Below are 26,801 nucleotides of genomic sequence, written 5' to 3'. Positions count from 1 at the left end.
TAAAAGCATACACATATCTTTTATTTTTTCAAAAGCTATATGTAAGTCATAGAATCTTTATTATATTCTTAACACAGTTAATAAAAGTACCTATGTTCCATACTGTTATTTCATATCAAATTTAGAATTTCTAAAGTTTTACTTTTCTTGGTACCTTCTAATTCTATGCCCATTGCCACAAAGATTGTTTCCTTAAATTGAATTATTTTGTTACTATTATATTTAGTGTAGCATTTGTACATAGAGATTGCCACTCTGTCTCATAAATATTATTATTAAACTTTACTACTACTCTCTTTTTATTTTTATAGGTATATATTTTTCAATCCAATTATGTTATAAAGTTATTAGAGACAAAGATATGCTTTGTGGATTTCCCACAGACCTATATGGCACTTTAGTTTTAACTTCTAGCTACACTGCAGTGAAGTTTTCATCATCTTGAGTCTGTGCTAGCTTTGAATATGGGAAGTTAGCTTTGAATTTGAAATTATGGGAGGGGGGGCAGTTGCTTTATGATGAATCCAGGTTTTAACATTGCATTGTTAATTTAGAGACCAAGGACACCTTATATCTCAGATTAACAAAATGTTAGGTAGATTCTTGGTTCTCCCTTAAAAAGTCAGAAATAAGGAATGTAGCTACCTGCTATTCCTGGTAAGTTAGCATCTCCTTATGAGTTGCTTATGCACCTATAGAATGAAAGGGAGCCTGTAATGTCATTCCAGCAGTTACAGCATAGCCTGCATTCTCCTAAGAGGCTATCTACACCTTATCCAGTTCTTTAGGAACGTGATTTCAGATCGGAGATAAAACAACTCTTCACCCTGTAGCAGTAACCAGCAGAGCATGTGGAATTTGGGGAAGAGTTTGGGGAGCTGGAACCATATGCTAGAGATGCTCTCCAAGTGGACACGTTTTGTACACTTTCAGCTCTTTCTACCCCCTTCCCCCTATTGCAGTCTCTCATTATTAAATGAGGAAAGGGTCTGAGTCTGCTGCTGTAGCATGGGGAGTGTTCCAGCACCCATAGGTCCAAATCACACTCTATTCACCCACATCCTTCCAGGCAGTCATTTGGAAACTTTGAGGAGACTATCTCTTCTCCATTTTCTGATGGCCCAACCTTGGGGACAGCTGTATGCAGATGGCATGCAGATACTCTTGACCTTTACTGACATTATCGATATTCCCAAACTATGCCTTTACAGTAGGAAGGAGGCGGTTGCAAATACACTCCTCATCCTGTAAATTCACTTGCCATCACTAGCTAAAGGAAAAGGGGAAAGAAAGAAAAGGAAATGGTAAACTGACGTTCCAAAACTGAAAGGTAACCTGTCTCATCATACATCCCTTACTGGTCTTCTGAGTCTTTTGGAATCATAAGAAAAAAAAAAAATTGTTCCACTGAATACTTTTAACACAGGGTCAGCTAGTAATGAACATCACCAGGTCCCTGTGACTCTTAATGAACAGAAGTACATATTTTGAAATAATGTGCATGATCATAATGATCCTTAAAAATATTCCTTAGAATAACACAAATATATTGTCCTGTGAGCACAGTCTTTAAACACTAACATACCAAAGGAGTAAGAGGCAATACTGTGTCTGTAAGTGAGCCTAATCTTTGTGGGCAGTTAGTACCAGCAGTAATTTAGTGGGATTTCATCAAACATAAGAGGGCAGACTGGATAGAACCAAAAGAAAGTCATATCACATTCTTAAAACAGATAATTATTGCCTCTTATTTAGAAACAAACATCCAAACTAAATTCTTCAATAATGTTATCAAGGGTCGTGGGATAAGAGTGGGACATGCGGGAAGAGAGGGAAATCAACATGTTCAGAAACTCAAAATTCTGAGACATTCTTGGAAAATAATCATTCCAGAAAACATAGAGAAAGCAAAACTATTATCCCCCCCCATAGCACTAATCAACGTCCTCAATGACTACATATATTACTGTGCATAAAACCTAAGGGCCTGATGTCTTGACTCCAACTAAAGACAGTTCAAGGAAGAATCTGTTTCTGTTTAACTTTTTTGACCATTTTTTTGAGTCACATTTTGTGAGAATATTCGTGGATGGTAGAATCTCAGGGTTTTGGTAAGGGAAGCTCAGGCTGTGATGACACTCTGTGGGTACATCAGGTAGATCCCCAGGCAGGGCCTAAGGGGTCTGGGAAAGTAAGACCTTTTCAAGGTGGAGCAATTCTTATGTTCTTATGAGCCCCTGAATAATGTCCATTTTAAATAGTGGTGCCTTAGATCCCAGAGTTGGCAACCTATGGCCTGTGGGCCAAATTTGGCCATAGCCTGTGTTTATAAGTAGTTTTTTTTGGAGTACAGCCACACCCATTTGCTTACTATTGTTTATGGCTGCTTTTATGCCAAAAGGGCAGAATTAAGTAGTTGTGACAGAGACTGTCTGGTCCTCAAAGTCTTAAGTATTTACTGTCTGGGTTTTTAGAGAAAAATGTTTGCCAGTCCCTACCCTACATGACATGAGGATTTATTCTTTGGTTTAAGCATGGTAGAGTTTCAAAAAACATTTTTTTTTTTTTAGTTTCACACAAAAGCCATAATTGAAGAAAATAAAAGATATTTTTTAAAAGCCAAATTCAGTTTGTCATTACATCAGAAGCTAAGAAATAAAAGAAGCACAATACACATCATTCTTCTGATCATGCGATTCAATACGTCTCATACAGCAGAATAGACAGGCTGTTGATATTACACTTGGACAACGATTTCCAAATTTTCGCATAGGAAACACGACAAAGGACACCTTAATAAGTGGCCATGAAGCACCTAAGCAGCCCATTTATTAAACACCTTCAGTAGCTCTTAAAGACACAGGAAAGCAAGGATATCCATCGTTTCCATTTTCATCTCCTTAAATGTTTAGCTTTTTCTTGCATTAATGAACACTGAAAAGGTGCACATTTACATTTTTGATTGAGGGTAAAATGCAATGAGGAGATTTAATCAAAGCAACTTAAGGGTCTAATTAATGCAATCAGCGTTAGGTCGTGCAAATATTGTCATTGAATGCCATCGTGTAAAGCTGGTGATAGTGATTTGGGCGTCTGGAAGATTTGCCCCTCTGTTACCAGGATAAACCAGGAGGGGAGAGACAGAAACTGAATGCCAAGTACAGAGTTGGAGTCTTCTTTCCATGTTCAGCTTTTCTTATGAGTCATTTAATAACCCTATCAAAACTATCCTGGTTGGGTAAAATTCTTAATGCACTACATACTGTCAAAGCCCCAAAAGTCTCGTTTCTGGACAATGCTGTGTCAGAATAATATTAAAACAGGTAGTGGAGTTGCATTATGTCTGACTTGCCAGTGGAAAGGGGTGATAAGAGGTAAATTATTCTTTTCTAACATCAAGGACACCAAAAAGTACAGTAATTTGTTAAACACAATCCTGGTAGCCTAAAAGAGAGAATTCATAAACACAGGGGAACACTATTTTTTACTTCTCAATGGCATTATGCTCATTATTTCACTTCTTGAGTGTTTCTAGGACATCGGCCACCATAGTAGTATAGTCAAGCTCAACTATAGTTTATTTCTATCTCATCCAATAATATGGCTGTATACTTTACATAGTACTGAAAATTTGAACCAGCCAATTGACTTAGGACTTAAATTGCATGGGGGCCAAGAAAATGTTTTACCCAAAATGTAATCTCCACACAATAGCCTAGCACTGTAAGTCTACTGATCTAATAGGCTGTGTCACAGGCAACAACACCATCTTGACACTGATAAGGAATCTGGGTGGATTTTACAGTATCTGACATCTTTTTCATATATGTGAAACATGTCTGCCCTTAGAGTGTGATGGGTTTGTATTAGTTTTTTATGTTTATGTTTTTCTTTTTTTGGAAAAGCCATGCATGTGATGTAACTGCTTTGGACTTGCAACAACTTTCTATTGCCACCAAATTGTGTGTGTGTGTGTGTGTGTGTGTGTGTGTGTGTGTGTTCATTGTAAGATCAGCTCCTTGGCGTATATCTTAAATCAGTGGTCCCCAACCTTTTTGGCACCAGGGACCAGTTTCGTGGAAGAAAATTTTTCCATGGACCGGGGGCGGGGTGGGGGTGGGGAATGGTTGGGTGGTTCAGGTGGTAACGCGAGCGATGCGGAACGGCAGATGAAGCTTCGCTCGCTAGCTAGCCCGCCACTCACCTCCTGCTGTGTGGCCCCGTTCCTAACAGGCCTCAGACCGGTAACAGTGCGAGGCCGGGGGGTTGGGGACCCCTGTCTTAAGTGTAGCATGTCTGAGGCTTGATTATGTTAAAACTTCCCATTATATGAAAAATATCTCCCAAACTTTGAAATTTGTATTTCTGAAACATTGGAGATGCAAATATTTAAATATCCTTAACTATAAACCATGCTTAATACTGATAATTCTACCTAAATCTAACCGAACATCACGTGTTTCCAAAATTTCTCTGGCATGATGGATAAAAGATTATTGAATTTTAAATAAATAACTAATTGTTTTCTAGAGGTGAATGAACTTGGAAATTGGCACTCAGTAAATGTCCCACAAATATACAACAGTACTCTTTGATCGCATATCCCATTCCTTCACACGATGGCTTCAGTGCTCAGTCCCACTCACCATTGTAGTTTCTGCTATTGACCCAAAGCTGTTGATAAATATGTTGCAGGTAACATTTACAGGAGGCCCTGCAAGTTGAACAATAAATAGAAAATTTGACAGGTTGTGTTCATGGCATAATCAAGTCACGTTTTTCTCTTGCCAGTGGCGTTGTAGCACTTACCATGGTGGTTTCTGTGACTGATCCAAAACTGTTGATAAAAATATTGCAAGTAACGTTTACTGGAGGACCTGCAGAACGCAATAAGAATGTTGCAAGAGACATTGAAGCAAAAATACAGCTCCATCAACATCTGTGCAAATGACTAGAGATGTAAACAAAATTAAAATGATGGTGAGATTGCAAAAAAAAAAAAAAAGTTTTACCCAGAGAGGTTAACAGTGATAGCATTCCCACTAGCATTTCCAATAATGACAGTTATGCAATGATAACTTACCCTGAAGAGTTTTGGATTTGGAAAATATAAGCTGAAGACTATTAAACGGAATTCACTGTCAATAGTTGCTATCAAAATTGCCTTTTGGGTGGGTGACTTTCTTTGACCTTAGGCTCATCAACATTGTAGATGTCAACAGTAGGCGCCCATGGTGATGAAATAGCCCACGTTTATGAGTTTAAATGGAGCTGCGTTTTGAACTGTGGATGGGTCAGGAATATCCACCTCCTTTCGTGTGATACCCTTTAAATCAGTGGATCTAGTTTGATTCTCTTGATACCTCTGAATTTACCCTATTCCTTCTTTATATCCTGTGACCACCCCCCCCCAATGAAAAATGATGCACAGAAATACAAAATCAAAGAAAATTAGCTCATTTTAAGAAACAAACACAGCAGTGTCACTTAATGTCCAGACTGTTGCCTCAGTAAATATACTGTAAAGAAAGATTTATTAATCCTAGATATGCTGTGAACAAAGAGCCTACTTTTTCCTCCAGAGACGGAGGGACTAACTCTCTTTCCTCTTGCCCTTTGTCTCTCATCCAAGCACTAACCAGGCCTGACTCTGCTTAGCTTCAGACATCAGGTATAATCAGACGTGTTCAAGGGGTATGGCCACAGACTCTTTGCCCTTTGACAACAGATAAATCACTTTCTGATGACTTCCAGTTTCATGTTATGCTGAGCAATATGTTTATTGCCCTCATGTAGTTTCCCCATAATGCTTTCTGAGATTAGAAATGGTTCATACTGCCATGAACTGTCTATTCACTCACTGCTTTCCCCTGTGGAAATTTGTCTCTTTTCACTTGACAAAGGCTCAGCAACCTGGTGCAAGCTACACCCCAGTTGGCTCAGTACCCAACAAGTCGGTAGGATCTGAATGAGGAGGAGTTTGACTTGAGGCCTCCCTCAAAGGCTGGTAGTAAAACACAGCTGTGCCCACAATTGAGCGCCATGTTTTTACTTCTACAAGTCCACGTTGAGTTCTCAAAATGAGGAAAGGAAAAGGGCTCAACAACTAATGTACATCCCCAGGCAAGGACTTCTGGTAAAAGAAGGAGCAAGGAGTTTGGGTAAAAGAGATGTATTGAGCTGTTTTTCTTTTTAACATAACTAACTTTCTGTTTTTAGTGGAAAAAAAATGTTTTTTTATTTATTTATTTATTTTTTTTATTTTGAAATCTCTTTAATTCAATTAACAATGAAAACAATGAACCCGATTTTACTTTTTTTTTTGGATTACTTGTTTTTTTTTTTTTTTTTCACACACACACACACTGTATTTTATTTTTACAAGAGATAAATAGACTGACACCAAGCATTGTACATGGATGACCACAACAAAAGCAACAATGATTGCAATTACCAAACATGAAACACACTCATACTATGTCATAATATTGACATTCAGTCCAGTAATCCTCCACGGTAACAGCTCCTTTACTTTGCAGTGAAAATTGATTTGTATATTCTTTGCCTCTGAGTCCTTGTGGGATTTTTTTTTTTTTTAAATTCAGACAGAAAGTCACAAAAATTATACTCATCCTCGTCAGTTCACTCAGTCCCATGTAATTAATTGTTTTTTTTCATGTTGATCTTTTGTTAGCACTTTTATGAGTTCATCAGTTTTTCATCAGAGTTCTGAAAATGCTTATTCATTCAGTTCAGCAGTACAGTCAGTTACCAGAAACCTGTACTTGTCAGAGTCTTTTCCATGACTTTCTTGAAGATGAAACCCTTTTATAGGAACATAAAAAATGTGTTTATTTTTAAAGAAGTGTTTGTAGGCATGGAATCATAGGCACCACCATATTACCAAAACATTTTCAGCCTGCATCTTTGAAATATTCCATCTTTTAGTTCATCCCTCTGTTATTCAGCATCTGCCAAATTGACTTCTTCTCCATGGTCACTTCCTACTCTGCTTGATTTTGTTTTTCTGTTTTGGTTACTCAAAACAAACAAAACAAAGCAAAACAAAAAACAAAAAGAGTCTCTTTCTTGGCCATAGAATTTTATTCTATAACAAATACATTCTTCTGCTAATACGAAATAAATTAGACAAGGTAGAGGCATGTCATGAGAAATTGTGTATCTTTGCTTTTTTTTCCTCTCTTCACAAGAAAATATTTCCTTTTAGATGGTCCAATTCAGGATGGAAAACTTTCATGAATTTTTATATGCAAGACAGAAAATGAATGATGTGGGAAAAGAAACAGGAAAGAGAGAAATGTCATCTTAACAGGAAGAATTTGAAAATCCAAATGTAGGTTGTCCTGTACTGTACATTATCTGATTGTCTGGCCTCCCCACCTGGCTTGAAACCAATTAGGAGGCTGGGTCCTACCATCATATATCTGTTTTTAACCTTCCCAGTAAATGACAGTGTGAGTATATTGCTAGAATTCAAAATATTTTTTAAGCCACCACATATTGACACACTGTACTAAGCACATTAAAAAAATTACCTAGTTTAATCCTCACAAGAGAGGAATTGTTTTACTGCTCCAATAAATATTTTCAGATGAGGAAACTGGGGGTTAGAGAGGTTAAGTGACTTGCTTAAAGTCATGCCACAGTAATTAGAGAAGCTGAGACTCAATGTCTCATCATTCTGATTCCAAAAACCTAAACTTTCAACCACTTTGCTGCACTGGATTCATTGCATAATATCCTCTGACCTGCCAACCATGGTATTTCCCATTGGTTTGTACATTTCTGGGATAATTTAATCCTTTACATCTGATCACTTCAATCTTGGGCATTGCCTTAAGGTTCATTTGCATTTGGATATAAAACCTTGGGAAGAAAAAAAGTAACTTGTTTTGATAAGGGATTAGCACGTGCGTATAATAAGAGCCCACATATATTAAAACCTCGCTGCATGCCAATGAGTGCCTTATTTCATTCTTCAGTAATTACATGCTTCCATGTCCCCCATTTTATGGATGAGGAAACTTGAGGCATAAAGGAAATTCATTAATTTTCCCAAGGTCACAGAGTTTGTAAGAGGCAGAAACTGCCTAACTTTAGGGACACCTTTTTAAACTACAGGGATAGAATGCCTGAGGCCAATAGACTCATTCTAAGGATAGAAGTTACCTAAATATGGGAATATGCCTGCAAGTTCTTTGGGTTGAATGATAGAATTGTTTTTCACTTTTAAGAGTTATCCTGACATGTGCCAGCACAACCTTCCCTCTGTGTTTTAGCCCAATAATCTGCTAAGGTGTTCTAATTAACAAGAACACATTCTTAGATGTGAGCACCAGCAAATGAATGTGTTCTATAAACTGCAGAAAGAGTTAACACTAGTTAACCTCATCTAATTGATTGATCAGCAAAGATATTCCAAAGTGAATTGGATGAGAATTTGACTGGGAAGAAGAATTATGTAGACATCTAATCTCTCATATCCCTATCCTCCCCTCCCTCCCTCCCTCCCTTCCTTCCTTGTCTCCTCTCTCCCATCTACCCTCTCTCCCTCCCTCTTTTCCTTTCTTTTTCACTCTCTTCCTTTATTTTTTGCCTTATTCTTATGAGAAAGAACAACCTTGCCATAACTCAAGTATAAATGGAAGTAAAAAATATATTTAGAATACTTCATAGGGATTTGGAAAAATGGCTCCCCTCCCTGACCCCCAGCACAAGGTATAACAAGCCTCATCCCATACTGATCCTCTTTGTTGCTAAATATCTCTCTCAGACTCTTCTTTGGAGTAAGGCATTTGTTTTGGTAACCCAAGTAAAGTCACAGTTATGCTACTTGAGAGGGATAATAGAGTTATTGATTATTGCTCATTAACATCTTCAGTTTTGGATCAATTGATCAAATTCGCCGTAAGAGGGAATAGGATCACTGTGAATAGTGCATCGTAACTATTGTATCCCCTGCTACTCAAAGCGGGTTTGGAAGATCAGCAGAATCAGCACCGCCTGGGACCTTGCTGGTCCCAGAAACTCAGGCCGCATTCAAGTCCTGCTGAAGTGGTCTGCACTTTAACAAGGGGGATTTGTTCCTGCAGATCAGTTTTTTCTCCCTTTCAAGATCAAAATCATTTCTTTGTTTCATTCAGTCTTTCATGAGTGTTCCTTGAAATGTTAACTCTAGTCCATTAATAAAACTTCTAAGGTCAAACCCAAAGTTGTGCAACCATCACCACTATCTATTTGTAAAACTTTTCCATCACTTCAAACAGAAACTTTGTAACCATTAAGCAATAGTGCCCCATACTTCTCTCTCTCCAGCCCCCCCGGCAACTTTTAATCTACTTTGTGTCTCCATAAATTTGTCTATTGAAGATATTTCATATAAGTAGAATCATACGATATTTGTCCTTTGTGTCTGGCTTCTTTCACTTAGTATAATGAGTTCAGGGTTCATCCATGTTGTAGCATGTATCAGAACTTCTTTTTTATGGCTCAGTAATAATCCATTGTATATATACTACATTTAAAAATTTTTTCTGTTGGTGGACACTTGGGCTGTTTTCAACTTTTGGCTATTGTCAGTAATGCTGCAATGAATTCTTTGAGTTTCTGCTTTCAGTTCTTTTGAGTATATATCTAGGAGTGAAATTGCTGGGTCGTATGGTAATTCTGTGTTTAACTTTTTAAGGAACTGCCATGCTGTTTTCCACATTGGCTACACCATTTTACATTGCCACAAGCAATGTATAAGACTTCTAATTTTTCCACATCTTCACCAATGCTTACTTTCCATTTTTTGATAATTGGTATCCTAGTAGGTGTGAAGTGGTTTTGAATTTCATTTCCCTAACGACTGATGACATTGAGCATCTTTTCATGTGATTATTTGCTATCTTCTTTGGAGAAAAGTCTATTTTTGTATTGGGTGGGTTGTCTTTCTGTTGCTGAATTGCAGGAGTTCTTTATATATTCTGGATATTAAACCCTTCTCAGACATGTAATTTGTAAATATTTTCTCCCATTCTGTAGATTGTCTCTACTCTTTCCTTGTAATGTCGTTTGACACCCAAAAGTTTTTAGTTTTGATGAAGTCCAACTTACCTATTTTTTTCTTTTGTTGCTCATGCTTTGGTGTCATCAAAAACAAACAGACATTCAGCTGCCAAATCCATGGTCATAAAAATTGACTCCTGTTTTCTTTTAAGAGATTTATGGTTTGAGGCCCTATATTTAAGCCGTTGATTTATTTTGAGATAATTTTTGTATATGATGTGAGATAGAGGTCCAATTTCATTCTTTTGCATGTAGAAATCCAGGTGTCCTAGCCCCATTTGTTGATGACTGGTATTTCCCTCACTGAATGGACTTGCTACCCTTGTCAAAATCGATTGGCTATAGATGTATGGACTCTCAGTTCTATTCCATTGGATAGAACTGATGTTTATGCTGATGTAAGTACCACACTGTTTTGATCACTGTAGCTTTGCTGTAATTTTTGAAATCAGGAATTGTGAACCCTTCTAGTTTGTTCTTCTCTTTCAAGATTGTTTTGGCTATTCAGGGCCTCTTGCAATTTCATATGAGTTTGAGGATTGGCTTTTTCAATTCTGCAAAAAAAAAAAAAGGCTGTTGGAATTTTTATAGGAGTCATATTGAATTATAGATTGCTTTGCATAGTATTTACACCTTATCAATATTAAATATTTCTTCCCATGAACATGGTGTGTCTTTCCATTTTTTAAAGTCTTCTTTAATTTATTTCAGCCATGTTTTGTGATTTGCTTTGTACAAATCTTTCACTCCTTGGTTTAATTTATTCCTAGGTATTTTATTCTTTTAGATGCTATTGTAAATCAAATTGTTTTCTTCACTTCCTTTTCAGATTGTTTATTGCAGTTGTATAGATACACAACTGATTGTTGTGTGTTGATCTTGTATGCTGCAGTTTTACTGAATTCATTTATAAGCTCTAGCAGTTTTCTTTTGGATTATTTGGGGTTTTAAATGTATAGGACCATGTCATCTGCAAATAGAGATAGTTTTACTTCTTCCTTTCAAATTTAGATGCCTTTTATTTGCTCTGGAAAAAACTGCCAATAAAGTGCTGAATAGCAGTGGTGGAAGCAGGCATCCTTGTCTTGTTCCTGATCTTGGGGAGAAAGCTTTGTCTTTCACCATTTAGTATGCCTCTTGTAGAAGGCATATAGTTGAATTATGTTGTTAGCTGGGAATTTTTCATAAATGCTCTTTGTTGTGTGGAAGAAATTCTCTTCTATTCCTAGTTTTCTGAGTGGTTTTCCTTTTTTACTGTTAAAAGATGTTGGACTTTGTCAACTGCCTCTTCAGCATCAAATGAGATGATCACATGTTTTCTTTCCTTCATTCTATTAATGTAGTGTATTGCTTTGATCAATTTCATTATATTGAACGGCCTTTGCATTCCTGGGATAAATCTCTATTTGCCATGATGTATAATCCTTTTACTTCACTGTTGGATTTGTTTTGATACTATTTTGTTGTGGATTTTTGCATCTATATCCACAAAGGTTATTTGTCTGTGATTTTATTTTCTTGTGGTGTATTTATCTGCCTTTGGTGTCAAGGTAATGTTGACCTCGTTAGGAAGTATTCTTTCCTCTTTTATTTCTTGGAAGAGTTTGAGAAGGATTGGTGTTAATTCTTCCTTACATGTTTGTAAGAATTCAGCAGTGAAGCCATCTGGTCCTGAACTTTGTTGGAAGGTTTTTGATTATTTAGTCAGTTTCTTTACTTGTTATAAGTCCGAGATTTTTCTATTTCATCTTGAGTCAGTTTAGGTAATTTCTGTATTTCTAGGTATTTGTCCATTTTATCTAGGTTACTTAATTTGTTTACAGTCTTCTCTTATAATTCTTTTTTACCTCTGTAAGGTCAGTAGTAATGCCCCCACTTTCATTTCTGATTTTAATTATTTGAGTCTTCTTTTTTTTCTTTGTCAGTCTGGCTAAAGTTTTGTAATTTTTGTTGGTCTTTTAAGAGAGCCAACTTTTGGTTTTGTTGATTCTCTAATTGCTTTTCTATTTTCTTTTTTCTTTTTGTCTACTTTGATCTTTATTATTTATTTCCTCTGCTAGCTGTGGGTTTAGTTTGCTCTTCTTTTTCTAGTTCCTCAAGGTGTAATATTAGGTTACTGATTTGAGATCTTTCTTCTTTTTTTTTTTCACACACACACACTGTATTTTATTTTTACAAGAGATAAATAGACTGACACCAAGCATTGTACATGGATGACCACAACAAAAGCAACAATGATTGCAATTACCAAACATGAAACACACTCATACTATGTCATAATATTGACATTCAGTCCAGTAATCCTCCACTGTAACAGCTCCTTTACTTTGCAGTGAAAATTGATTTGCATATTCTTTGCCTCTGAGTCCTTGTGGGATTTTTTTTTTAATTCAAACAGAAAGTCACAAAAATTATAATCATCCTCATCGGTTCACTCAGTCCCATGTAATTAATTTTTTTTTTCATCTTGATCTTTTGTTAGCACTTTTATGAGTTCATCAGTTTTTCATTAGAGTTCTGAAAATGCTTATTCATTCAATTCAGCAGTACAGTCAGTTACCAGAAACCTGTACTTGTCAGTCTTTTCCATGAACTTCTTGAAGATGAAACCCTTTTATAGGAACATATTTGCAAAAGCATCAGAGTACACCCAGAACTGTCTGTAAATGACAAAAGACTTAAAAATGACCACGGTTAAAGATTTGATGAAAGTTCATAATAAGACAGTTGACAAGAAACTTAGTTATTTCTGAGATATACATTTTAAAGTAATAACTAGGATTATGACTTATAACATTATACCAGAACATATAAGATTTTTAGAAATTTCATGTAATATCTGAAACATTTATATTAACATATTTCCATACAAATAACCCAATGAAAGTTTAGTATTAGTTGTTTTGTTTGTTTGTTCTTTTATACTGCAGGTTATTATCAGTCATCAATTTTATACACATCAATGTATACATGTCAATCCCAATCGCCCAATTCAGCACACCACCATCCCCACCCCACCGCAGTTTTCCCCCCTTGGTGTCCATATGTCCATTCTCTACATCTGTGTCTTAACTTCTGCCCTGCAAACCGGCTCATCTGTACCATTTTTCTAGGTTCCACATACATGCGTTAATATACGATATTTGTTTTTCTCTTTCTGACTTACTTCACTCTGTATGACAGTCTCTAGATCCATCCGCGTCTCAACAAATGACTCAATTTCATTCCTTTTTATGGCTGAGTAATATTCCATTGTATATATGTACCAAAACTTCTTTATCCATTCATCTGTTGATGGGCATTTAGGTTGCTTCCATGACCTGGCTATTGTAAATAGTGCCGCAATGAACATTCGGGTGCATGTGTCTTTTTGAATTACGGTTTTCTCTGGGTATATGCCCAGTAGTGGGATTGCTGGGTCATATGGTAATTCTATTTTTAGTTTTTTAAGGAACCTCCATATTGTTCTCCATAGTGGTTGTATCAATTTACATTCCCACCAACAGTGCAAGAGGGTTCCCTTTTCTCCACACCCTCTCCAGCATTTGTTGTTTGTAGATTTTCTGATGATGCCCATTCTAACTGGTGTGAGGTGATACCTCATTGTAGTTTTGATTTGCATTTCTCTAATAATTAGTGATGTTGAGCATCTTTTCATGTGCTTCATGGCCGTCTGTATGTCTTCTTTGGAGAAATGTCTATTTAGGTCTTCTGCCCATTTTTGGATTGGGGTGTTTGTTTCTTTAATATTGAGCTGAATGAGCTGTTTATATATTTTGGAGATTAATCCTTTATCCATTGATTCGTTTGAAAATATTTTCTCCCATTCTGAGTGTTGTCTTTTCGTCTTGTTTATGGTTTCCTTTGCTGTGCAAAAGCTTTTAAGTTTCATTAGTTCCCATTTGTTTATTTTTGTTTTTATTTCCATTACTCTAGGAGGTGGATCAAAAAAGATCTTGCTGTGATTTATGTCAAAGAGTGTTCTTCCTATGTTTTCCTCTAAGAGTTTTATAGTGTCCAGTCTTACATTTAGGTCTCTAATCCATGTTGAGTTTATTTTTGTGTATGGTGTCAGGGAGTGTTCTAATTTCCTTCTTTTCCATGTAGCTGTCCAGTTTTCCCAGCACCACTTATTGAAGAGACTGTCTTTTCTCCATTGTATATTGTTGCCTCGTTTGTCACAGATTAGTTGACCATAGGTGCATGGGTTTATCTCTGGGCTTTCTATCTTGTTCCATTGATCTATGTTTCTGTTTTTGTGCCAGTACCATATTGTCTTGATTACTGTAGCTTTGTAGTATAGTCTGAAATCAGGGAGTCTGATTCCTCCAGCTCCGTTTTTTTCCCTCAAGACTGCTTTGGCTATTCGGGGTCTTTTGTGTCTCCATACAAATTTTAAGATGATTTGTTCTAGCTCCATAAAAAATGCCATTGGTTATTTGATAGGGATTGCATTAAATATGTAGATTGCTTTGGGTAGTATAGTCATTTTCACAATGTTGATTCTTCCAATCCAAGAACATGGTATATCTCTCCATCTGTTGGTATCATCTTTAATTTCTTTCATCAGTGTCTTATAGTTTTCTGCATACATGTCTTTTGTCTCCCTAGGTAGGTTTATTCCTAGGTATTTTATTCTTTCTGTTGCAATGGTAAATGGGGGTGTTTCCATAATTTCTCTTTCAGATTTTTCATCATTAGTGTATAGGAATGCAAGAGATTTCTGTGCATTAATTTTGTATCCTGCAACTTTACCATATTCATTAATTAGCTCTAGCAGTTTTCTGGTGGCAGTTTTAGGATTCTCTGTGAATAGTATCATGTCATCTGCAAACAGTGACAGTTTTACTTCTTTTCCAATTTGTATTCCTTTTATTTCTTTTTCTTCTCTGATTGCTGTGGCTAGGACTTCCAGAACTATGTTGAATAAAAGTGGTGAGAGTGGACATCCTTGTCTCGTTCCTGATCTTAGAGGAAATGCTTTCAGTTTTTCACCATTGAGAATGATGTTTGCTGTGGGTTTGTCATATATGGCCTTTATTATGTTGAGGTAGGTTCCCTCTATGCCCACTTTCTGGAGAGTTTTTATCATAAATCAGTGTTGAATTTTGTCAAAAGCTTTTTCTGCATCCATTGAGATGATCATATGGTTTTTATTCTTCAGTTTGTTAATATGGTGTATCACATTGATTGATTTGCGTATATTGAAGAATCCTTGCATCCCTGGGATAAATCCCACTTGATCGTGGTGTATGATCCTTTTAATGTGTTGTTGGATTCTCTTTGCTAGTATTTTGTTGAGGATTTTTGCATCTATATTCATCAGTGATATTGGTCTGTAATTTTCTTTCTTTGTAGTGTCTTTGTCTGGTTTTGGTATCAGGGTGATGGTGGCCTCATAGAATGAGTTTGGGAGTGTTCCTTCCTCTGCAATTTTTTGGAAGAGTTTGAGAAGGATGGGTGTTAGCTCTTCTCTAAATGTTTGATAGAATTCACCTGTGAAGCCATCTGGTCCTGGACTTTTGTTTGTTGGAAGATTTTTAATCACAGTTTCAATTTCATTACTTGTGATTGGTCTGTTCATATTTTCTGTTTCTTCCTGGTTCAGTCTTGGAAGGTTATACCTTTCTAAAAATGTGTCCATTTCTTCCAGGTTGTCCATTTTATTGGCATAAAGTTGCTTGTAGTAGTCTCTTAGGATGTTTTGTATTTCTGCAGTGTCTGTTGTAACTTCTCCTTTTTCATTTCTGATTTTATTGATTTGAGTCCTCTCCCTCTTTTTCTTGATGAGTCTGGCTAATGGCTTATCAATTTTGTGTATCTTCTCAAAGAACCAACTTTTAGGTTTATTGATCTTTGCTATTGTTTTCTTTGTTTCTATTTCATTTATTTCCACTCTGATCTTTATGATTTCTTTCCTTCTGCTAACTTTGGGTTTTGTTTGTTCTTCTTTGTCTAGTTTCTTTCGGTGTAAGGTTAGATTGTTTACTTGAGATGTTTCTTGTGTCTTGAGGTAGGCTTGTATAGCTATAAACTTCCCTCTTAGAACTGCTTTTGCTGCATCCCATAGGTTTGGGATCGTCGTGTTTTCATTGTCATTTGTCTCTAGGTATTTTTTGATTTCCTCTTTGATTTCTTCAGTGATCTCTTGGTTATTTAGTAACGTATTGTTTAGCCTCCATGTGTTTGGGTTTTTTACGTTTTTTTCCCTGTAATTCATTTCTAATCTCATAGTGTTGTGGTCAGAAAATATGCTTGATATGATTTCAATTTTCTTAAATTTACTGAGTCTTGATCTGTGACCCAAGATGTGATCTATCCTGGAGAATGTTCCATGCACACTTGAGAAGAACATGTAATCTGCTATTTTTGGATGGAATGTCCTATAAATATCAATTAAATCTATCTGGTCTATTGTGTCATTTAAAGCTTCTGTTTCCTCATTTATTTTCATTTTGGATGATCTGTCCATTGGTGTAAGTGAGGTGTTAAAGTCCCCCACTATTATTGTGTTACTGTCAATTTCCTCTTTTATAGCTGTTAGCAGTTGCCTTATGTATTGAGGTGCTCCTATGTTGGGTGCATATATATTTATAATTGTTATATCTTCTTCTTGGATTGACCCCTTGATCATTATGTAGTGTCCTTCCTTGTCTCTTGTAACATTCTTTATTTTAAAGTCTATTTTATCTGATATGAGTATAGCTACTCCAGCTTTCTTTTGATTTCCATTTGCATGGAATATCTTTTTCCATCCCCTCACTTTCAGTCTGTATGTGTCCCTAGGTCTGAAGTGGGTCTCTTGTAGACAGCATATATATGGGTCTTGTTTTTGTATCCATTCAGCAAGCCTGTGTCTTTTGGTTGGAGCATTTAATCCATTCACGTTTAAGGTAATTATGGATATGTATGTTCCTATGACCATTTTCTTAATTGTTTTGGGTTTCTTTTTGTAGGTCCTTTTCTTCTCTTGTGTTTCCCACTTAGAGAAGTTCCTTTAGCATTTGTTGTAGGGCTGGTTTGGTGGTGCTGAATTCTCTTAGCTTTTGCTTGTCTGTAAAGCTTTTGATTTCTCCGTCAAATCTAAATGAGATCCTTGCTGGGTAGAGTAATCTTGGTTGTAGGTTCTTCCCTTTCATCACTTTAAGTATATCATGCCACTCTCTTGTGGCTTGTAGAGTTTCTGCTGAGAAATCAGCTGTTAACCTTATGGGAGTTCCCTTGTATGTTATTTGTCATTTTTCCCTTGCTGCTTTCAATAATTTTTCTTTGTCTTTAATTTTTGCCAATTTGATTACTATGTGTCTCGGCGTGTTTCTCCTTGGGTTTATCCTGTATGGGACTCTCTGCACTTCCTGGACTTGGGTGGCTATTTCCTTTCCCACGTTAGGGAAGTTTTCGACTATAATCTCTTCAAATATTTTCTCTGGTCCTTTCTCTCTCTCTTCTCCTTCTGGGACCCCTATAATGCGAATGTTGTTGCATTTAATGTTGTCCCAGAGGTCTCTTAGGCTGTCTTCATTTCTTTTTATTCTTTTTTCTTTAGTCTGTTCCGCAGCAGTGAATTCCACCATTCTGTCTTCCAGGTCACTTATCCGTTCTTCTGCCTCAGTTATTCTGCTCTTGATTCCTTCTAGTGTAGTTTTCATTTCAGTTATTGTATTGGTCATCTCTGTTTGTTTGTTCTTTAATTCTTCTAGGTCTTTGTTAATCATTTCTTGCATCTTCTCAATCTTTGCCTCCATTCTTATTCCGAGGTCCTGGATCATCTTCACTATCATTATTCTGAATTCTTTTTCTGGAAGGTTGCCTATCTCCACTTCATTTAGTCGTTTTTCTGGGGTTTTTTCTTGTTCCTTCATCTGGTATATAGCCCTCTGCCTTTTCATCTTGTCTATCTTTCTGTGAATGTGGTTTTTGGTCCACAGGCTGCAGGATTGTAGTTTTTCTTGCTTCTGCTGTCTGCCCTCTGGTGGTTGAGGCTATCTAAGAGGCTTGATGGGAGGCTCTGGTGGTGGGTAGAGCTGACTGTGACTGTGGTGGTCAGAGCTTGTAAAACTTTAATCCACTTGACTGCTGATGGGTGGGGCTGGGTTCCCTCCCTGTTGGTTGTTTTGCCTGAGGCAACCCAACACTGGAGCCTACCTAGGCTCTTTGGTGGGGCTAATGGCAGACTCTGGGAGGGCTCAGGCCAAGGAGCACTTCCCAGAACCTCCACTGCCAGCGTCCCTGTCCCCATGGTGAAACAGAGCCACCCCCCACCTCTGCAGGAGACCCTCCAACAGCAGCAAGTAGGTCTGGTTCAGTCTCCCCCAGGGGTCACTGCTCCTTCTCCTGGGTCCCGATGCGCACACTACTTTGTGTGTGCCCTCCAAGAGTGGGGTCTCTGTTTCCCCCAGTCCTGTCGAAGTCCTGCAATCAATTCCCACTAGGCTTCAAAGTCTGATTCTCTATGAATTCCTCCTCCCGTTGCTGGACCCCCAGGTTGGGAAGCCTGACGTGGGGCTCAGAACCTTCACTCCAGTGGGTGGACTTCTGTGGTATAAGTGTTCGCCAGTCTGTGAGTCACCCACCCAGCAGTTATGGGATTTGATTTTACTCTGATTGCACCCTCCTACCGTCTCACTGTGGCTTCTCCTCTGTCCTTGGACGTGGGGTATCCTCCTTGGTGAGTTCCAGTGTCTTCCTGTCGATGATTGTCCAGCAGCCAGTTGTGATTCTGGTGCTCTCACAAGAGGGAGTGAGACCACGTCCTTCTACTCCGCTATTTTCTTTCTTCTTTTTTAATGCAGGTATTTACATTATAAATTTCCCTCTGAACACTGCTATCACTGCATCCCGTAAGTTTTGGTATGTTGTGTTTTTGTTTTCATTCTTCTTTAATTTCCCTTGTGATTTCTTCTTTGACCCATTGGTTGTATAAGAGTGTGTTATTTTCCAAATATCTGTGAATTTTCTGATTTTCCTTTTATTATTGATTTTTAGCTTCATTCTACTATGTTTGGAAAAGATACAATACTTTTTATAATTTTTATCTTTTAAATTTTATTAAGATTTATTTTGTAGCCCAATATATGGTCTGTCCTACAGAATGTTGCATGTACACTTGAGAAGAATGTGTATTCTGCTGTTGTTGTGTGGAATATTCTTTATATGTTTGTTAGGTCTAGTTGGTTTATAGTGTTGTTCATATCCTATATTTCCTTACTGATCTCTGTATTGATGTTCCCTCTATTACTGAAAACGGTGTATTAAAGTCTCCAGCTATTACTGTAGAAGTATTATTTCTTCCATCAATTTTATCGAAGTTTGCTTCATATATTTCGGGGCTCTGTTGTTTGGTGCATGTATTTTTAGGATTGTTATATCATCATGATAATTTGACTCTTTTATCAATATATATTGTCATTCTTTGCCTCTTTTAAGAGATTTTGACTTATGTTAGTATAGCCACCTCAGCTCTCTTTCGGTTACTATTTGCATTGAATATCTTTTTCCATCCTTTCACAGTCAATCTACTTGTGTCTTTGGATCTAAAGTGAGTCTCTTGTAGACAGCATATAGTTGGATCATAGTTTGTTTTATCCATTCTTCCTATCTATGTCTTTTGATTGAAGAGTTTAGTACATTTACATTTTAAATAATTACTGATAAGGAATGACTTCTGCCATTTGATATTTGATCTCTGTATATTTTACAGCATTTTTGTTTTTCCTTTTGTCTGTTACAACCCTCTTTTGTATTTAGTTGATTTTTTTTTGTAGTGAACCATTTTGATTCTCTTTTATTTCAAAGGGGTATACTTTTTAGATTTTTATTTTTGTGGTTACTGTGGGGATTACATTTAACATCCTAAATTTATAACAGTCTAGTTTGAAATGATATCAACTTAACGTCTATAACATACAGAAACTCTACTCCTGTACAGCTACATCCTCCTCCCTTTATGTTTTTCTTGTCACAAATAATATCTTTATTTATTGTACATCCAGTAACATAAATTAATAACTTTTTAATGAATTTGTCTTTTAAATCCTGTAGGAGATAAAAAGTGGAGTCACAAACCAAAAATACCATAATACTGTTTTTATATTTGCCAGTGTATTTACCTTTAGCAGAGATCTTTATTTCTTCATTAGGCTTTGAGTTACTGTCTAGCATCCTTGCATTTCAACCTGAAAGATTCCCTTTATCATTTCCTGTAGGGCAAGTCTAGTTGTAATGAACTCTCTCAGCTTTTGTTTATCTGGGAATGTCTTAATTTATCTTTCATTTGTGAAAGATAGTTTTGCTGGATACAAATTCTCAGCTACATTTTTTTTTTCTTTCAGCACTTTAAATATATCATCCTTTGCCTCCTGGCCTCCAAGGCTTCTTCTGAGAGATTGGCTAATGATTTTATTGGGCATCCCATGTAAGTAATGAGTTGCTTTTGTCTAGCTGTTTTAAAAATTCTTTCATTGTCTTTGGCTTTCAACAGTTTTATTGTAAAGTTTCTCAGTGTGAATCTCTTTGGGTTTTCCTACTTGGAGTTCATTGAAGGTTTTGGATTTGTAGATTTATATATTTCATCAAATTTGAGAAGCCATTATTTCTTCAAATATTCTCTTCAAATATTCAGAGATTCTTCCCACCCCTTTCTCACTCTCAGAATGTTTATGTTGGCCTGTTTAATGGTGTCCCATTGGTCCTTTAGACTCTGTTCAGTTTTCTTTATTCTTTTTCTTTTATGCTCCTCAGACTCAGTAATTCACTTGCCCCGTCTTTGCATTCACTGATTCTTCTTCCTGCTCAAACCTACTGTTAAACTCCTCTAGTGAATTTTCCATTTCTGTTTTTTCACTTTTCAGCTCCAGAACTTCTGTTTGGTTCCTTTTTATAATTTCTAGCTCTTTATTGATATTCTCATTTTATTCATACATCAATTTCCTGATTTCCTTTTATTGTTTGTCCTTGTTTTCCTTTAGATCTTTAAGCATATTTAAGACAGTTATTTTAAAGGATTTATCTAGAAAGTCCAATGTCTGGACTTCCTCAGGGATGATTTCTGTCAATTTATTTTTTATCTTCAAATAGGACATACTTTCCTGTTTCTATGTATGCTTTGTGATTTTTGTTGATAATTAGACATTTGACTGTTATAACTGATCACTCAGGGGGAAAGTAAGGGAAAAGGGGGAAATTAGATTCTCCCCCTTTGCCCAGAGTTTGCCCAGAGCTGGATGTTTTTATTGTTGAAAGCTATTGTAGGCCATCTGTTTGGTGACTTTGCTACACTATTTTTGGAAAGACTATGTTCCTTCTTCTGTGTGGCCTTTATAGTCTCTGTTTCTCAGCTTGTGTTCAACTAGGGTTTCGATAGAAATTTTCTTGAATGCCAAGGGCTAAAAAAAATCTAACAAACAAACAAACAAACAAACAAAAAATACCTTTCCCAGTTTTTATGGATTGTCTCTGTTCTGGGGCACTCCTTCAATACTTAGCCATTCTTGAGCTGAACCTAGCGATCAGCCCAAGGTGAAATCTTAGGATCTTCTCAGGTCTTTTCTGAGCATGCATCTTGCCCTGAGAATGCATATGGCTTTCTAAATTTTCCTGCTTGCATCCATGGCTGATTTTGAATTTCGTAATTTCCCTAAGAAACTCTCCTCAGCTTTTGCTCTCAGGCCTTAGATGGTCTATTGTATGTTTCAACTGTAGTCTTTTACCCAGGCATCTGAAGGTTTTTAGTGTTTCTTGCAGTGTTTTTGATCAATACCTACTGCTTTTCTATCCTGAGTTCCACCACGTTAGGGGGAACAAAGATGAGCACTGTTATGGGCTGAATTGTGTCCCTTCAAGAAATTTATATGTTGGAGTGCTAACCACCAGTACCTCAGAATGTAACTGCATTTGGAGAGAAGGTCTTTAAAGAGGTAATTAAGGTTAAATGAGGTCATAAATGTAGTTCCTAATCTGACACAAATAGGGTCCTTAAAAGAAGAGGAGAAAAGAGACATCAGGGATGTGTGTGCACAGAGGAAAGACCATAAGAGGACACAGTGAGAAGGTGGCCACCCACAAGCCAGGGAGAGAGTCCTTGGGAGAAACCAATACTGCTATCACATAGATCTTGGACTTCTAGCCTAAAGAGTTGTGAGAAAGTAAATTTCTGTTGTTTAAGTCACCTAGTCTGTGGTATTTTGTTATGACAGTCCTAGCAAACTAATACAAGTGCTTTGCATCTGTCCTTCTGGTAGCACACAGACAGGTTAGAATAGAGAGACAAAATAATTTGTGAATAATGTTTGCTTTGCCTCCTCCAGAACGAGGGACCAGGGTTCCACACTGGGAACGTAGGCTGCCACTGATTCAAAACCAGAATCACTACTGAGGAGGGGATGGGACAAGGACAAGTAAGGACACCACAAAATTTTCCTGCCATTTTGAAGTTAGCTTTTTCTTGATTCAGTAGTTTCTTGGTTGCTGTAGACCTATGACTATTTTCCAGAATTCTGACAAAGTTATTTCTGACAGTTTATACTTACTTTCTGATGTTTCTGTGTGGGGAACAAGAGCTTGGAGATGCCTACTCTGCCATTTTGTTGATGTCAACCTTTTCCTCTGCAAAACTTTCATACAGTCATGTGAATTATGGTGCTTCTAAAGGAGAATAAAGTATGTGTTGTTGTTTCCCAACTTTATTTGACCATAGGAGATTTTTTGTTTTTTTGAAATAGACCATCCTTTTTTTAAAAAAAAAACCTGAAGTATAGTTGATTTACAATGTTGTGTTAGTTTGTGGTATGCAGCAAAGTGATTCAGTTATACATATGTATTCTTTTTCATATTCTTTTCCGTACGGTTTATTACAGGATAGTGAATATAGTTCCCTGTGCTATACAATAGCATCTTGTTGTTTATCCATTCTCTATATGACAGTTTGCATCTGTTAGTCCCAAACTCCTAAGCCAACCCTCCCCTGCCCCCCTTCCTCTTTGGCAACCATAAGTCTGTTCTCTATGTAAAATAGACCATCCTTTTCATGGAGCACATTTCAAAGATGGCAGGCATTCTTCAAAACATAGTTTTGAAAATGCTGATCTACATTAATTCATTTATTAATTCAATTAACAAATTCTTGTTGAACAGTAAATATATTAGATGATAATAATATAACTATAAGAACTAAAGGCTATTATAGAGGTATTATCATACCCTGTGATCCTGCCAAGGAGGGAATGTTTTATTGGGGGCTGCAGGGTAGGTGCCTGGGATGAGAAGGTAATGGAAGAGGAACAAAGAATCAGTAAAGATCAGCTTAACCTTTCCCAGTTATCTGTCTAAGACTCTCAATTTACGTAATGATCCTGTAGTCTAGGAATGTAATTCAAGGATGCAAGTCACAAACTCTGCTTGTAATCAGATTTGATAAATGTATTAATTCCTAGATGAGTTCTCTTAAAAACTCAGTGGCCTAGATGACAGGTCAGCAACATTTTTTTGTAAAGAGCCAGATGGTAAATATTTTAGGCTTTGTGGACCACAAGGTCTCTGTTACAATTACTCAATTCTGTCTTTGTAGTGAAAGTAGCCATACACAGTATATAAATAAATGAGTGTGGCTGTGTTACTGTAAAACTTTATTTACAAAACTGGTGGTGGACTAGATTTGGCCATGGGTCAAGTTTGCTGGGCCCTGCTCTGGACTCTTAGAGTCGGAGGTTGGAGAACAACAGAAATGGTTCTGGAATTCCATAATCTTTCCATATCTTGAAGTGAGGACTGGCCATGGACATGGAGGAGCATAGGGACTGTCTGTAGGTCTATCTACAGTGAGCTTGATATTGTGCTTTGTGGCATGAATAAAATCCACTTTAGCAGAAAGGGTGGATGGGAAATGATATCCTTTGGGCCAGCTGCACTGTAGTGGGCCCAGGTGAAAACCATGAATTTCCAGTGAGACCACTATGCTATCACAAGAGCCAGGAGGCAGTATGGAAGAGAAATGGGGCCAGGACAGATAATGTGGACCACAAATATTTGACTCAGTAATTATATTTAATATGACTCAGGCTTGCTCATAAAAATGAATCAATGGTAAGAGCATTCTGTATCTTGCATATTTAAAACCTGGAACTGATTTTTATAACTTCTACCATGGTAATGAAAATTTTATCTATTATTCATAGTGACTGAATTAAAATAAGCTTATATATATTTGTATTGACCAAAGCTTTCTAAATTAACAATAAATACTATTTTTTAAAGCTTTATGATGGATTCTATTTAAAAATAATCACCAGAGACAAATACTGTATGACGTCACTTATTTGTGGAATCTAAAAGAGCCAGACTAATAGGAACAGAGATTAGAATGGTGGTTACCAGGGGCTGGGGGGTGGGGGAAATGGGGAGATGTTGGTCAAAGGGTACACACTTACAGTTATAAGATGAATAAGTTCTGGGGATCTAATGTACAGCGTGGTGGCTATAGTTCTCAATACTGTATTATATACTTGGAAGTTGCTAAGTGAGTGAATCATAAATGTTCTTACCACAAAAAAGAATTTGTAATTATGTGACATGATAGAGCTGTTAGGTAATGCTACATGGTAATAATTTTGTAATATGTAAGTGTGTAGCTCAACACATTGTACACCTTAAATTTACACACTTGACATTGTTATATGTCAATTATATCTCAATAAAGCATGAAAACATTTAAATGAGGGCTGCAGCGAAGATAAAAAAAATAAGCACTAGGAAAGAGTAGAGAATCTGTGTAACACCAAAACAACTAGTCACTATTCATTAGTTTTGCCTCAGTTATGTTATTTTCCAACATCATTTTAGGGCAAAAGACTTGAGAGCAGAGGGCATTCTTTGAGTTCTAAGATGAAAATTATTTTTTCTCTCTTGTCACAAATAGACAAGAATGACATTTTGATTTTGCATTTTATTCCTTGTAAATAATTTAATGAGTCCTGAAGTATCACAACTGATTGAGTGTGGGGCCCCTGGATGGGAATGGAATAGTAACTATATGTGCTTGATTTATACAGAAATTAAATTTCTTTTGGAATAAGAAGATTTTTATCTCACAGGAAGATTCTCACCATTAGCTCAAGAGATAAAGGGAGAAAATAAAGCACATAGAGAAATCAAAAAGATGTATAGTTAAGGGTCAGAGACTTGCTGTTTGAACACGGGGAAGCACTGTTTCTTGTGATGGCTTCCTGTGTTGCATGGTACTTTGATTTGATGCCCATGAAAGAGAGAGTCTTGGAGGATGAGAGGGTTGTAAAGGGAGGGAATGGCTTTTCATGGTGGCACTCCCTTTGTGAGGGGTGATTTGAAGCATCTAATCTCAAAGAATGGAGAAAGTTGTTGTTTTTTTTTTAATGTCATGATATTAATTAGAAATGGTCACACAAACTAACCCATTGCATTTTTTAAATCTTCTTGAAAATTCACCACTAATGAGTTATGTACTATTGATTCTTCTGCCCAACACATGGTCAAAACGATTTTTATCAGTCCTACTACATTCAGTTTAGTTGCTGACATCCAGGTCTGTGCAGAGGGCAAACTATTCAGATAAGTAAAAAAGGTTGGGTATTTACTGATTCCCACAGCCTGATGCAGCAAACCATTCGCTTTGGACCAGCCATGCTGATAAAATGATAAAACTGCCAGACAAAGCAATTAATTAGCAACTTAGGTAGCTTGAATACAGAGAACCAAATGGCAGAATCTGTGAGTCCTTCCCACTAATGGCTGCCACTTGTCAGCTGCTCTCACACAAGGATGAGTGAATGGACAGATGTGCACACGGCTCAGATCCACGTCAGAGGGCTTTGAGAATGCTGGCAAGTTTCTATCTTTGCATACTGTGGATTTCTCCATGATTTAAAAAGAAGGGATAAGACAGGGGCCATTATCTTATGCAAGATGATCACTTTTAAGAGAGAAACTGGGTGCTATTAATAATTACACAAGAACGCCAGGCATAAACCAGTACTGTCCTGAGAAACCTGGACTTTGGGTCATACTACTCAAAGATATATTTGAAGTATGGTAACTACCAGTCTGTCTTATTTTTGCCACTAGCTCTGCTTATTATTACCTGTGAATTTTAAACAGATTATAGAAACTCTCTGGGTCTATTAATTCTTCTGTAAAATGGGAATAATGATGGTTGCCTTGAAGTTAATTGTGAGAATTGGTAGTCATGTATGGAAAGCCCATGATAGTAAAATAAATTGAAGCTTATTTATAGTAATAGTAGTAATACTACTATCATTATTACAAGTTCATTGGATTGTCAAAGTATGCCTCTGCTGGAGGTACATCATTAAACCCATTTTAATATAGAGTAAACTGAAATGTTGAGACTACAACTTAGATTTCCCAACTTTTTCTATGCTAAGCTTTACCTGAAATAATTCCCATCTCATCCAATTTCCTTTCTCTTCTCTCCATAAATTGTTTTTTCTCAGCTCTGTAGAAATTTTTAGCAGGATCCAACCACCTTGTATAACTTTCTTGCTTTCAGGAATTATGCATAAACATTCTTCATGTCTAGACAACCACGTAGCACCATGGGTTTGAGATCATTGCTGCTAGCTTCTTTATTTAAAAGAGGGTTTCTCAGGGACTTCCCTGGTGGCTCAGTGGTTAAGAATCCACCTGCCAATGCAGGGGACATGGGTTCGAGCCCTGGTCCGGGAAGATCCCACAACTACTGA

At 36.9% G+C, this 26,801-nt stretch overlaps 1 protein-coding gene across 2 annotated transcripts in view; it reads right to left on the bottom strand.

Annotated features, from left to right (window-relative positions):
- Positions 1-26,801, bottom strand: part of GLRA2 (glycine receptor alpha 2) — a 204,727-nt gene that overhangs the window by 136,758 nt on the left and 41,168 nt on the right. For both annotated transcript variants that reach the window (XM_082447202.1, XM_082447201.1), the window contains exon 3: positions 4,810-4,877. In XM_082447202.1, the coding sequence (XP_082303328.1) occupies positions 4,810-4,877 (68 nt within the window). The remainder of the gene's footprint in view (positions 1-4,809; positions 4,878-26,801) is intronic.

The sequence above is a fragment of the Balaenoptera physalus genome (genome assembly GCF_965194825.1).
Source record: "Balaenoptera physalus genome assembly, chromosome: X".
In the NCBI taxonomy this organism is placed as follows: domain Eukaryota; kingdom Metazoa; phylum Chordata; class Mammalia; order Artiodactyla; family Balaenopteridae; genus Balaenoptera; species Balaenoptera physalus.
This window is presented reverse-complemented; position numbering and strand designations above follow the sequence as displayed.